This window comes from Solanum pennellii, chromosome 2 (assembly GCF_001406875.1).
Source record: "Solanum pennellii chromosome 2, SPENNV200".
Lineage (NCBI taxonomy): Eukaryota > Viridiplantae > Streptophyta > Magnoliopsida > Solanales > Solanaceae > Solanum > Solanum pennellii.
Window position 1 is genome coordinate 24,810,767 of NC_028638.1, and position 15,688 is coordinate 24,826,454.

General features: G+C 32.1%; 1 protein-coding gene across 1 annotated transcript; it reads left to right on the forward strand.

Moving 5' to 3' along the window:
- The first annotated feature begins 284 nt into the window (after positions 1 to 284).
- Positions 285 to 9,292, forward strand: LOC107011770. Its single transcript, XM_015211402.2, has 6 exons — positions 285 to 803; positions 1,391 to 1,489; positions 6,028 to 6,205; positions 7,533 to 7,630; positions 8,706 to 8,767; positions 8,843 to 9,292. Exons 1-6 carry the CDS (start codon positions 363 to 365, stop codon positions 8,934 to 8,936), a joined length of 972 nt encoding a protein of 323 aa, XP_015066888.1. The 5' UTR covers positions 285 to 362; the 3' UTR covers positions 8,937 to 9,292.
- Positions 9,293 to 15,688: the final 6,396 nt, after the last annotated feature.

A 15,688-nucleotide genomic window follows, 5' to 3' on the forward strand; every position in this document is an offset into this window, starting at 1 on the left:
GTGCTTATGCAAACAAGTGTGGTGACATTAGGGGTGTGATTTGACGTGTAATGGTAAAAAATAAGAATCAAGGTAAAAAAAATTTAAAATGTGTAAGAGATAATTATGGTAAAGTTTTTATTTATATTATTTAATAATAAATATAAAATTATAAATATTAAATATTTAATAAAATTAAATTAAATTGATTCACACATAAAAGTAATTAAACTGTTATAAGCGGGAATATAGTGTTTTAAGTAATTTTTTCAAAACAAAGATATGTATATAAGTAATTTTTTCTTATAAGATTAGCCCACCCCCTGGCCCTAGCATCCCCAAACCTATTACAACCATCACTACTAAGACTAACGGTGTCTCCCATGGCTGCGTCTGCTTGTACAGTTCACAATTTCTCTCATCCCCATGTAGCCTCCACATCCCAATATATCTCAACCCTATCTACTCCCATCAATAGGACTTTGAGTTTTCCCAGATACAGAAGCAATACTTTTGTTGTCACAGTTGGCTTTTCGACTAGAGCAGTAAAGAGTGACAGTGGCGCAAATGTCAGTAGTGACAAAAAGAAAGAAGTTTTGGAAGAAGAGGAGGAAGAGGAGATGCCATGGATACAAGAGAAAGCATTAGACCTGGTTGAGTTCACCGGTTCTGTGACTCAGGCAATTCCTGGCCCTAGGATTGGGTCTAGCTCTTTTCCATGGATTCTTGCGGTGCCCTTGACTTACTTTGGCATCACTTTTGTCATTGCCTTTGTCAAAACCGTTCGCAAGTTCAATTCACCCAGGGAGAAGCGTAAAAAATTGGTATCATAACTTTTCTTGTTTACTCATCCAAATCTTTTCCTTGCAACACATTTAATATTTATTAAGATACATAGACCTGTATTTCCACCATTTGTCCTTTAATTTTTTAAAGTTGTTTCTCTCTGTCTTCAGAGTTTTAGCTAGTTATTTTTTGGAAAATTAGTACACCCTTGAGTCTTCTTGAAGCAAAATGTTGATTATGTTATAACAGAAAGGACTAAGTTGGAAGCTATTGTAAGGAGCAGAAATATATTCCAACATTTCCTTCTCGAAAGGAAGAGGTTAATTAATATGCATATCTACCTGGCTAAACTGCTCCAAATGTCCTGCCAGCCTTGCTAATGCACATCTAATCTTTCTATTTTCTCAAAGTATATCACACTTGCTGAAAAAAGTACTGCAAATCTGAAGTTTCTTATCACCAGTTTACCTACTGGGAAGATATTCCGTCTTGGCCATAATATCATGGCTTAAGAATACAATGTGTGAATGTGATCAGCTTCTCTTAGTGTAGAATATGGTCATTTCGTAGAAGGGGAAGTATTGTGCGTTTCTTGATGAACAGTCTGACAAGTACAATTTTTTAGGTGAACAAAAATGCTGAGCTATGCAAGTCAATCGATGAGTTATTTGAGAAAGGAAAAGATTTTGTTGAGCCTTCAACTTTGAAGGGACTTGCACAAAAGGTATGATGTGCTGTCCATATTGCTGTCTTTAGCTTAATTTAACATGACATCAAGTCTTTCTCCATGATTTTAGCAGTAGTTTTTTAAAATCTCATTTATTCCTTGTGTGTTCTGGATTCAGAGTTATGTCTTATTCAGTGTGACACAGAGATCCTGCCTGGACTGATTTAGAACATTATTTTGGTTTAAGCATAAGAGTATTACATTTTGAATTGATGTACTATACTATTGTCAATTAGAAACTTCTCATTCTAGGTCATAATTACCAATCCAAATAACTAAGTAAAAATATGTTTCTGGGTCATAAATTTATCTTGTAGTTAGTGCCTGTTTGGATTGATGTATTTTAAGCTCTTTTAAGAAAAACAGTTCTAGGGAAAAGGGTCTAATGTACCTCTCAACTTTGCTATTTAGAGCTGATATTTCTACAGTTACAAAAATGACGCACGTACATCCTTACCGCTACCAAAATGGCTCACATAGACTCCTATCGTTACAAAAATGGCTCACGTATATCCTTTTCATCTAAAAAAAATAACTTGAATTGTCTTTTGATATTTAAAAAATCCATGTAGGGATATATATGATCTTTTTCATGCATGAATTATATTTTTACTTCTTTGAGTATCATTATTTTAGTTTTTTATTCTTATTTCATTTCTTTCATTCTTATTGTAAAAATATGAAAAATAAAAGAAAGAAATGTGAATGGATTTTTTTTAAAAAAAAAAACTAATATTTTTGCAGCTATATTGTCATTTTAAACTAATTTTCAGCGATATTTTAATTTATGTTTTTGTATTTATAAAAAAAATCGGGCCATCTATAGTAAATTTTACAAGAAATTGGTGAAAAAATAAATTTGACCATCCAAATAAACCTCTTGAATCAAAGAAATAACAATAATTCGTGTTAAAACAATCAAATATACCCCTACACGGATTATTTTAATAAAAATATTAATTGAAAATTATTTTTTTCACTTCCGTTTGGGGAAAAGGATATATGTGAGTCATTTGTGTAACAATAGAGGTGTATATAAAATTATAAACCATTCTCATAACGAGGGTGTATCACCTCTAAATAACAATCTTGAGGGGTATTAGGCCTTTCCCCCTGGGTTTTAAGCATTTTTGGAGTGTGTGTTTTTCAACACTTGTTGGTTTTAAGCAAAAATGATCAATATAAGCCGAAAGCTATAAGTTAGGCTATTGGATTAATTTCGCTAAATCTACAATATAGGCTATATTCTTACTTGTAAGACTAGTGGAATACTCTTGTTAAAACAGATGAGAGACCTACTCATAGTGGTTATTTATCTGGAGAAAGCATATGATAGAGTACCATACAAGGTCCTTTGATGTGTGATGGAAAAGAAGTGAATCTACGTTTAGTATATGAATGTCATAAATGACATTTGTGATAGAGCCACCACTAGCATGAAAACAGTGTTAGGTGGTACAAAGTAGTTTCCCATAACAGTTGGTTTACACCGGGAATCGACATGGAGTCCCTTCTAGTTTGCCGTAGTTATAGACGAGTTGACCAACATAATACAAGAGAACGTCCCTCGGTGTATGCTATTTTCTATGATATTTTGTTAATTGAAGAGACTACTGAGGGTGTCAACCAAAAGTTTGAATTATGGAGAAACATGTCATAGAGTAAGATTTTTCGGATAAGTAGAAATAAAGACTGAACGAATGCATTACAAGTTTAGTCAACATGAGAGGTCGAAGTTGAGGTGAGACAAGGTGAGATTGCAGTGCCAAAATGAAAACAATATTAGATATTTATGCTCGTATCAAGAGAATGGAATGATAGATAAAGATGTCACTCATAAGATTTGCTAGAATAGGAATAGGTTTAGATAATCCTATAGAAATAGGATAGGTTTATACAATCCTATTAGAATAGGAATAGATTTATACGATCCTTTTAGAATAGGAATATGTTTATATACTCCAATTAGTATAGGAATAGGAATATTAAATAGTATCCTACTTGATAAAGGATTGTATTTTATGGTCTATAAATAGGGTCTCAATGTAATAATGTAGACATAATGACAATTCAATAATATGGTTTTTCTATATTTCTCACAAGATTAAAACTAATGGTTGAAATGGAAAATTACTACCATGGTGTTATGTGATAGAAGGATAACTTTCAAAGTGTAAGGTAAGCTTATAGAACAACTATAAGACCAACCATGCTATACATGAGCGAATGTTGGGCTGTTAAAGTCCAACATATCCACTAGATGAGTTTTGCGGAGATGCGAATGGTAAGATTGATTAGATAGAGTTAGAAATGGCCACATTCTAGTAATAGCACAAGTAGCACACATTGAAAATAAAATAAGGGAAGGTCAGTTGAGAAGGTTTGGATACATTTTGTGTTGACCTACAAATGCACTGGTTCATAGGCTATGTTGCACAGACTCTTCATTTTTGCAGCCGACCTCGTCTCGACGCAACACTGGTGTAGGTGCGGGGTGCATGTTCGATTGGTCAACTTGATCTGGATACTTTGATCAGAGCTAAAGGAAAAAAAATGAGGAAGAAGAGATCAATTTCATGGCCGCACTTTTTCTCCAATGAAGTTGTCACATGGTCTAGTTTCTCCATGGAAAAGAATAGTAAGAACAGAGAGAGAGAGAGAGAGAGAGAGAGAGCAGGCAAACCTTTTTTTCTTGTACAACAGGAGGCGAAGGCTTCATGGGAAAGAAGAAAGAATTCCAAGTCTTCTTCTTGAAAAAGAAAGAGAAACTTTCTTTCTTGAAAAGGAACAGAGCATGCTAAGGGTTTCTTGGGAGAAGAAACGTCTTTCTTGGAGAAGAAAGGGCAACACAACACTTTAATGAATTAGTCTATCTAATTTAAGTTAGTCTCTCTCTCTCTCTCTCTCTATATATATATATATATATAAAAGAAATTATAATTTTTTTTTGAAAAACTTAATTAGTAACAACTAACAAGTCATAATTAATTTATGCTTTTAAATGGGCCATGTAGGAGAGGATTATTTGGAATAAGACGAAAAATCAAATCAAATTGAACCAAATTCTGATTTGATTTAGTTTATATATTATGTTTGTACATCTATAATTGATATACTTCTACTATAGTGTTTTCCAAGATATTTATTATTATTTTTATTATTATTATTATAACTATATTTTATAATAGGGAACAATTTTAGCCGAATTTTCGCACCCGTATCCATGCTCGGATTCACACCCCCGAATCTTAAAATTTAAATTTTGCCGAATCCGATTCTCGTATTCGCATCCGTCTCGGATAACCACACCCGAGTCCGAGCAACTTAGTCCATAGTTGTGAAACTATGGTAAGTTAAGGTGTTTAAATGGGATGCGGTAGACCTAAAATTACACAGAATGAATTGGTCTCAAAGATCTGAAATTGCTTGGTATCAAATCAGACTTAGCTATAGATAGGGAACAATGGAAGAAAAAAATCCATATAGGTGATAGCTACTTGTTGAGGATAATAGATTTTAGATTTGTACGAAATTTTTATTATAATATTATTATTGTTGTTATTATTATTATTGTTACTACAATTTGTGTATATATATATATATATCACGTCTTTTTCCACCTTTATTTATTTGTTATTATGGTGATATGCACTTAAATGACAAAATGAGGATTCATATAGTCAACCACAACTTATTTGGGACTGAAGCGGAACTGCTGTGGTGTATGTTCTCCCTTTTCCTTCTTTCCTTCTTTTGCTAAAATGGGTTGTGTTATCTTATAATTGATGTAGATATGCCTTACCATGAAGTAATTAGTAGAGCTTTTGTAGAATCTGACCAACTAGTTTGTACTTTTGACAATTTTCTTCTTCTAGGAGCTAATAATTTGGATTACTTTAACTTTCTTGTTAGCTTGTACTCTTTTCCTTTTTTTTTTTTTTTTTTATGTTAAGGGTAACAGTATATTAATATCAGCTAAAAGGCTGTGCTGGAGCCATATTACAATTCAAAAAGCTACACAGAGTAAGCCAATCAAATGTTTAGTATTTTATTTGATAAGGTTGTAAATTTCTTTGACTTAAAGCTTAATGCTTCTGGAAATTTCTGTCCTGGAAGTTGTTGAACAGGATGATAGAGTAGAGTTTTACCTGTCCTACCAGTAGCAGTTGTGATAAACTCTTTCTGGGCTCAATGCCTCTGTAACTTTTCTTCAATATCTTTAGTAATATACTTCCCTTGTAAAGTGACTGCTACATCTGCCTACAACTTGGCATCTTCTCAAGGTACTTTGTTGTTGCTTGTGGTATTGAATTTTTGAATTAGAGATTTGTCTTTACTGGTGGGCAGGGGTATTAGATATTGAATTAGGCATCTGCCTTTAGTGGTGATGAAGATAGGCTGCTGCTTGTTATCCTTTTCTAATGTGCAACTTTTTTCTTCTTTTCTTCTTTTCTTTTAATATATCTAATCTAAATTTCCATCTGCCTGTTATTTATCATAATAAGGTCTTGAATTAAACCACGTGAAATTTGCAGACAGGTTTTGATATGGAGGAGATTTTCCGAAAATATATTCGGTACTCCTTGAATGAGAAGCCATTTAGCCCGGATTTAGTAGCATATTTAATTCAATTGAGGAAAGCATCAATGCTGACTGATTCTGAAGTAGCTGGAATACTGAACGAAATTTCACGACGAATTGTTCAAGACAAAGGTTAGGTTTACTAGAATTCTTGTGAGCCCTTCATTCCATATCTCCTTGTATGATCTGTTGTATGTTCTTCTAGTTTAGAAATAAGGTCTGATCTACACATGAAAAGAGAAGGCCTGTTTACACCTTCTCACACTGTGCACACAACCCAATGGGAAAGAAGTAGCAAAAATATTCCGTCTCATTGATCAAGAAGAAACTCATGTTGTTATATAGCAAATGAAGCTAACGTGTGGGTATGGTTGGACTTCTTGATTGAGAACCTACACTTCCAAGTTTCAATGGTCTAGTGTTCTTTCTATAAAAGTACATGGACATCAACAAAAGAAGATCTATTACTTTCTGTCTGCGGAAGGATTTGAACCCGTGAAGTGCGCCCTAACCCACACAGCACATGTTGCACATTTACCACTAGACCAAAGCCTTAGACTCCATCTTCTATTTAAAGGACCTAAGGTAAAAAAAATTTCATTGAAATGTGGATGTTCATCTAGGCTCTAGGTTTGGTTTAAAATTTGTCGAACAGGCAACTCTATATTGACATCACCGAAAGGAGTTTGTATCATTGTGTTGAGTTGTTTTCGTAGTAGAGGTTCCCTCCCGTATAAATCGTATAGGTTGTGTTTGGTATGAAGGAAAAAAATTGTTTCCAATTTTTCCATGTTTGGTTTGGCTTAAATGTTTTTTAAATCAACTTATTTTCCTCAAATTTAAGGAAAATGACTTCCCTTCAAAAATTAAGGAAAACATTTCTAGAACTTGTTTTAAATTACAATAGCTTTTTTCTTATCTGTACCCGACCCTTCCGGTCAAATATTTTTAATCTTAACAACCAGCCCCCACCCAAAACACCCCCCCCCTCCCCCAAAAAAAAAAAAAAATTAAAGTTATGTTTTAAAAATCTTTCAAATTTTAAGATTTTTTTTTCCTCACCCGAACTCTATCCCCTCCTCCCACAAACAAAAATGATTTTGGAAAAATATTTTGAATTTTAAAAATTTCATTTTTTTTCCCCCACCCAACCCCATATCTGACCCTGCGACCCCCCTTCCGTCAAATATTCTTTTAAAAAAAAAATTATCGGAAGTCTGGGTCGGATTTCGGAATGGTCGTCGGGTTCATGTCCTAGTTCGGGTGTCAGCGTTGGGGACTACATCGATTATCGAATCAGAAATTATATTCCTTTAAGAGTATTTTCTACTCACAAGCCACTTGTTCTCAAAAAAAAAAAATCCTTTCATACCAAACACACCCAAAGTGTGCATAATCTGTTAAAACTTTGTATCTCTTCAACAGTATATTTGTTGTAAACAAGTCTCTCAACTTTCAGGTCCAGTTGTTATGGATATATCAGGCTATTCTGAGAAGGGTTTGAAGAGAAAACTTGCTGTGCAAACACTTTTTGGGAAGATTTATTATCTCTCTGAGGTAAGGGCCCTATCAAATGAGGACCTCATCCTACTTCTTAAAATTTTTTGCATCAGAATGATATCTGATGTTCCTTTTCCTCTGGTTGTGATTGATTATTTGATATGTAGATCCCTTCATTCTTGAATAACAGTGCTTAGTAATTCTTTTTTTTCTTTACTATTTTGACTTTGAAGAGTAGCTTCTCCTCAAGTTTACAGTTTCAAAAAGGAGGGGTATCTTCTCCTCATCTCTCACATTTGGTACCCTCCTTTTGAATCCGTCATTGTATATTTTCCCTCACCATATTGGCAATAAACAGTATATCCCCCTCAGTTGGCTTATTTTCCAGTCTCAAATGTGTTTCTTTCCAAGCTTGCTTTTTTTATCTTTACAGAATGATCTAACGTCATAATGAGATGTAGACAAACTAGTGACCCTGGATACAACATCATTTGCATCTCAACTTGCTTGCCCAGTTTTTGTCATGTAAAGCTTAAGATTTCTTTATGTTTATGTTTAAGTAAGAAGTGTGAACTGCCACTGGTCTGGGGCGAAGATATAATGTAACTTGTTATTAGCATCAGGTCCAATTCAAGGCAGATTGTGCTGACCCACATATAGAAGTACTCCTTCAATCCAAAAAAGATTCCTCATTCCCTTTTGGTTAATCACAAAATGGTTTCATTTTTTCCCTCGTACAAGAAAAGAAAAAAGTTTTCGCTTTCTATATAAACTAGGAAGCTACCTAAGATGCATTTCTACTCTATAATATACCATTTTGACTATTAAATTTTCCTAAATTCAAAATACGTATATTTCTCTCATTTTCCCCTAGAATTGCTAAATAACTCACTTTCTTGTAGGAATTTTATTAGTAACAGTCGGGTCAAACTATGATTAGTGATTCATTCATCTGAACTAAATTTCTTGGTAATTTGTAGAATATTGAGTTGTTGCGTCCAACTTTTGTAGTGGCTCTGCATTTTTGTGGGTATTCCTACTCGATGTAGAATTTAGTTTTACCACTGTGTAGTGTAGAATTTCACTGTGATGTGCTTCTGAGTTTACCTCAATTGCTCTATTTATTAAACAGCTTCCAGAATTCTGCTCAAGGGATAGCTCGTTAACTGTTAAGGAAATATTTGGAGTGGCCGAGTAAGTGACCTTTTTCATGATTTTAGGCAGTCATTGTAGAATTTAGCTAATCATTCTTTGTTTGTTCCTTGTTAGTGAGGATGCTGAAAAGCTTCGGTTACATACCATCCCAGAAGCTGGGAACATGGATTCACTTGAGAGGATGGTGAACGGTTCAGATGCAGAGTGATGATTCCGCTATTGTTTCTCGATTCACGTACACTTGATTGTAGAGAAGTTGTAGGTGTGGAGAGTATTGCATATTCCTTGTGCAGTGCCCAAAACAGCGGAAAAGAAAAGTCACAACATATAACTAACCACCATGAAGCTTGTCTAGAATTGCTTCAGTTTTGTGCCCACAACACTTGTGATAGATACAAAATGCTTGTGTTCTGTTTCCAGCGAAAACTACTTTTTCACATATGGAGTAGTCTGAAAAATAATCTTCAGTTTCCATCAAAATTGAATTGATTCATATATTGTTTGGTCCTAAAATGTCCTCACTCTTTAATATTTTGATCCAAAACTACTCTTACGCTTGCTTTAGATTAAAAATGTCATACCACGTATGTATTTAACAGTGTAATAGTTTTTTTATTCTTTATTTATTACTTCTTTTTCTATTTAGGCCTAATAAATAGAGGACAAATATGAATTGATTATTAAGTTGCGATAATTTTAGGGTTCATTTGGCTATGTGATATAAATTATGAGATGAAGCTGATGTTTTGTTTGGACATGTAAACATGAAATTTTTGTGTTATATTTTCTCATAAACATAGAGATACATAAGTTGTAAAACTCCTAAAACAATCTCAATAGTTTATTCTCAATCTTATCAAATAAATAGAATTTTCTAAAATTGCATGATAAATTATCATAGAGTTATTTGTTCTCTATTTAAGTAACTTGTTTCGTCTAACTTTAATTGATTAAACTTTAATTTAATTTTAAAAAATGAACATAAATTGTAGTATACTAGTCTTTATATAATCCTCTCACATATTACAAACAATCACTTTATGTTGAACTTGCATTTCTCAATCATATGATTGAGAGGACGAACCAATATTATTACTTTGAGTCATTTGTTGGTCATTATCATTCACAATTATATTTTCATGCTATTAGACCATAAATATTTCATTAACTCTTGGTATCTCGCACATAATTATGTAACACTATATAAACTATGAATTTACTTGTGTATCAATATCATATGGTTCATTTCTTGTTTCACTTTTGCGCAATTACACATTTTAGTACATTAATTTCATGTTAAAATCAAACATATTGGAAGTAGTGATTATCAAACGTACATCATCAATTTTGTCCCTTTTTATATTAAATTACTTTAAACATTTTCATATGTATGTAGCTGAAAGTGAAGTTTTTCTTATTATGAAAAACCAAAAAAGTATTACTACCTCGGTTCTAATTTATATTCACAAATCAATTCCTATAAATTTTAAAAAGTAATGATGTGATTATTAATTTTATTTACGTATGAATAAATGGTTAGTAGATATAAATATGAGACTGTTTAAATAGAATATATATCTGTGAATCAACTTTTGTATTTACGAAAAAATCTCAAATCATGATATGAAATTTCCAAATCTTGATTTTTGGTGAATATGAAATTTAATGTCATAATATGAAATCATGAGATAGAATCAATGTGAAATCACATATCCAAATGTTGATTCCTTCTCACGATTTCATTCATGATATGAGATCGCACGGTCAAACGACTATTTAAATATTGAGGAGAAAATCATTCAATTCTCAAAGGGGAACAATTTTCATTTTCTCTCTCCTTTTTTTTTTTTTTAAAAAATCGTTTTTAAATCACCTCTTCCATTTTTCTACTCTTAATCAATTTTCATGTGGAATTATGGATATTTTCAATTCTATTTCATGAATTTATTTGACACACGTCTTCTCATTTTAATTGGGAAAATTATGCGGATAAGCAAATTTATACTATTTAATTACTCATCATAGCTATAGTTTGCTATAATTACCACTCGCGACTAACATTATACATTACTTACGTAGGCTGACTTCGACTTTGTATAATTAGTCATGTTTGTATATGTATAATTCACCAGGATATACAAATAAATATGTATAATATACAATTTTTTAGCCTCTATATACACAATTCACCTCTCTCCCACTCTCTTCCCTCTCTCGCTCGCCTCTCTCCTCCCTCTCTCAATCTCGCTCGCCTCTCTCCTCCCTCTCCCAATCTCGCTTGCCATTCATACAAATGTATATGTACAATATACAGTTATATACAATTATATACATATACAATTCACCTCTCTCCTACTGTCTTCCCTCTCTCGCTCGCCTCTCTCGATCTCTATTGCCTCTCTCATCTCTCTCCTAGTATCACTCGCCTCTCTTCTCCCTCTCCCAATCTCTCTTGCCATATATACAATTACATATGTATAATATACAATTATCTAACCAATATACATATACAATTCACCTTTCTCCCACTCTTTTCCCCCTCTCTCGCCTCTCTCCTCTCTCTCCCAGTCTCGCTCGCCTCTCTCCTTCAAATAACATGTAGTTACAAATTGTAATTATCAAACTACAGCTATAGAGAGTAATTAATTATTTTTAAGTGGCTATATGTGAAAGTTTTCCTTTTTAATTTGGTATTTCACATTTCATCATGATTTCCCTGTCTGCCCCTCAAGTCACAATTTCTTTCACCTAAGTTCACTTTTTATCATTGTTAGTCCTCAAGTCACAATTTCATTCACCTAAATTCAATTTTCACCATTGTTAACCCAATCATCATAATGAAGAAGATTGGATGAGTCATCCAACATCGGCCGTTAGAGTATTTAATAACTTTTGGATGGAGAAAACATCATTGACAATAATTTGAATCTCAAGTTGAAATTTTAGGGTTCTAATTGAAAAAGTTAAGAAGAATAATCACTGGATTGAAGTGTGATTTTTTTCAATTCAATCTCAAAACTTCTCCATCAAGTTGAGATGAGTGTATGAATTTGCATATAAATTTTGTATAGATTAGTGTTGAAATTCTGACTCTAAATTTTCCTAAGAAACAAGTACATTCTATATTTTCCTTTGCAGATTACAATAGTTACATTTTGTAAAGCAAATAAAATAATAACACACTATTTTATCGCGAAAAACCCCAACTCATAAAGGGAAAAAACCATGACCTACACCTCTGTAGAATTTAATTCCTCTTCATTAAACTTTGACCCTCAACAACGGGTTACAAACCTATGTAACCAAAGGAATTATAAACTCTAATTCCTAGCTACCCGAGACAAAAGAAAACCCAGCTTTAAGTCTTCTACTGTCCGTCAAGTTTCTCAAACTTGTTAGACGAATCCTACAAACACTTGATTGTAATCAAAACTCTTAGTTACAATCATACAACTTTTTCTTCACAAACTGGCAACACTCCCCAATAAATCTCAAAACTTTCTCAAACTCTTGTTCGTGTTTTGATCTACTCTCTATGTAAGTGTGCATTTTTCTCAAGCGAAACTATTGCCCTATTTATCGATTTGGACTTGAATCTAAAACCTATTTCAACTAGAAATCCTACTTGTGTTCTGCTTCCTTTTTCTCTTAAACTTAGAAGCTCACTCGTAGGATTCTTACTTCTTGTGGAACTCATAGTTCAACTCAAACTTGTCTTCAGTTTTCTTTCTTGACTTCACTTTGATTTATTTCCTTCTTGAACTCTTTATTTACGCCCTTTATTTCCTTATTTACTTTCGCTTCCTAGTTTGTCTAGTTTTCCTATTTGATTAAGAAAACTATCTTGCCAGCAAAATCCTTTATAAAAGGAAACTTTCTGTACTGGTTGCTTGTCGAAAAAATAGTACTTCCACAACCTTTATAATTTCTAATCGCGTGGTTGACGTTCTCCTTATCCAAGTCTGATTCGGTCTGAAAGGCACACGTTGTGCAATCTGTTTCATTCATTTATTCCTCTATTTGTCAATTAACAAAATCTTTCTCGTTCTAACAAATTTCCCTTTTTTGATGATGACAATCCATCTCTTCTTGTGTGAATAGATCATCTGTGTTATTTGAGTTTCTAAAAGTCAATACACAAAGCAAATACATTAGAGGATCAAGTTAGACCAATTGAGTTATAAATATTACACAAGTATACACTTTCCCCTTTTGACATCACAAAACAATGTGAAGACATACATTACATTAAGAGAAAAAATTCGATACTCAAGGACAATTGGGGCTATCACATACACACACACTTAAAAAATCAAGAACTCAGTTAGCTATAGCAAAGCGTTTTCACAAACATAGGAGATAGAATGAACTTGAAACTCAAACCCAACATTAGCATTAAATAAAAGCATATACACCACAAATGTAATCAAAATTAAAGATAGAATCAAGCTCTTGTGATGAAAAAAAATCGGGAAGTCAAAGGCTAGTGTGGCTAGGTAATATCAAAAGATCGGGCATGAGAGGGTAAAAGTCATTTTTCGGTAGCAAAAATATCTTTTGGATTAACAAAATTAGCAACCTTCTCAATTTCAAAGGTAGCCTTAATATATGCAGCTCAATTTGTTTATATCATCTTTAAGGAGCTTTTTCAATCAATCATGTGCCCTCTAGAGAAACAATAGTTTACTCATCTTTAATTTCAATAAAATTTGTAAGAGGAACAAATTTTCTTGAATATCATTTGTAGATGAACATGTTCTCTCAATCTGTTCCCAGGACGTGGTACTATCAGGTGCAACACCAACTATAATAATTGTTGACATCAATTCTAAATCCCAGTTTATATTATTTCCAATAAAAGAATTAGGTTCGACAGATGGGTCTCCCATCGATACCCCTCACTAGATGCACCCAAGTTGGGCCTTAACAACTGAACTTTGTTAAATTTTAGGTTCCCCAAAATATTCCTCCTCACAAGGTACATCCTCCAAAACTTTCTAAGTAATTTTAGACACACACAATACAAATCCCCCCTAAGAATCAGCACAATCTACTTTCTACACCACAATCTATATTTTATAAGGTACCAAAGTAGAGGTGTCGTCTATCGAAGTCATCACAACCATAGACCATCACACTGGGATAAGGCTGTAAATAGGCTTCTTAAGAAGATATTAAGTAATATTGAGTGCATGAATATATCTTTTGGGACAAGTTGAAGGAATAGGTTCAAGTGCATTGATATTATATTTAATTATGAATAATTGTAGTGCACATATATTAGATCTCTGAAAGATGTTGAATTTTGCTCCAATTTTATTTAGCCTATCTCCAGTGACAGATGCAAATACAATGTTACAACATGAGTAGCTTGACTGTTGACACCCAATTTTTACCGACATTTAACCATTTCTAGGAATGTTATTCTATTAAATACATATTTTAAAATATATTTCTAATTTTAAGGTTTTAGTCGATTTTGTCCAAAAATTATATATTTTAGTATGCATACTTTATAAAATTTATTGAAAATATTATTAATATGTTTTAAAATTCTTAATAAATTTCTAAATAATTATTTCATTCAAATATTTTAAAGTTTAAGTTATTTTAATTATATAAAAACATAATAATATATTTAGTATTTTAATTGGATTGCAATTCCTTAATTTTCTCAAAATCATTTAAATCTTAGTTCACTCTATTCTAATTCATTTCAACTTTAGCCATTCCAATTTAATTGTCATTCAAATATAGCCATATAGTCAGTTGTAATTTTAACCCTTTCTTATCTCAATTTTTCAGATCTCAAAGGACCTCACCCTTTAATGTGAACCGTTTATCTTTCTCCATTAAGGGGGCGTTTGGTAGGGTGTATTAAAAGAAATAATCCATGTATTAGATGTGGTATAATTTAATACTGTGTTTGGTAGGAATGTGAGCCTATGTATAACTAATCCATGGATAGTTAATACATCCTACATGGTATTATGTGATGTATTACTAATACCTTCCATTTGGAGGTATTAGCTCTAATACCATGGGACTATTCTAGGTAAAGACAAAAATACCCCTCAAATCCTTTTAATATTTTTTTTTTTGATTTTATATTTTATATTTATACTAATAAAGTTATTTAAATAAATTAGCTTACAAATTTTATTATTTAGATAGAATTTTTTGTTTCTAAAATATGAATTACTTAATCTATTTATTATTAATATAAAATATTATAATCCGAGTAATATGTTAATGTTGATATATGAATTTAAGAACAATTCATAAGTAATATTGTCTCTTAATGAAAATTAATTAAACATTACACAAGTAGTCTAAAACAAGAGTGTGTGTGTATATATATATATATACACACACATCTCGAGTATAAAAATAGTTTAATTTATTTTTCTATATTTATTTTATATTTTTATTTTATTTTATGATAAAGAGTTTTTAAAAATTTATTGATACAAAACAAAGTTCAATAATTTTTCTCTATAATCATTATAGTTGTGTAACCTTTTGAGTTATTAACTCTAATTTATTAAGATGACAATTATTTACTCTCAAATAATTTAAGTGAGAAAATAGTGAGCATGACAATAAAAATTTAGTTCTCCTAACTAGTTAAAAATGTTATAAAAAATAATATTCTCCCTTAATTATTTACTTTGACTCAATTACATGAAATACAAAATCTCAGAATAACTCTAGGGTATAATTGGAAAGTTTTTTTTTAAAACTTTTAAACCACACACAAAATTAGATAAGAAACAATGAACCAAACACTTGATAAAAATAATCTCTGCATTACTAATCCCTGCATTGCTAATCCCTGCATTACTAATCCCTGCATTATTCATTTTTGTACCAAACGACCCCTAAATCTCAACCCCATATCAAATACTAATCCAACTTTTGGGATTAAATCTCATATTCTTGCCTATTTTAACACAAGAA

Coding starts and splice junctions, on each gene's coding strand:
- LOC107011770 (XM_015211402.2), top strand. CDS start 363: ATGGCTGCGTCTGCTTGTACAGTTCACAATTTCTCTCATCCCCATGTA. Junction 1,490..6,027: donor TGAAGGGACTTGCACAAAAG/GTATGATGTGCT, acceptor TGAAATTTGCAG/ACAGGTTTTGATATGGAGGA. Junction 8,768..8,842: donor GAAATATTTGGAGTGGCCGA/GTAAGTGACCTT, acceptor GTTCCTTGTTAG/TGAGGATGCTGAAAAGCTTC.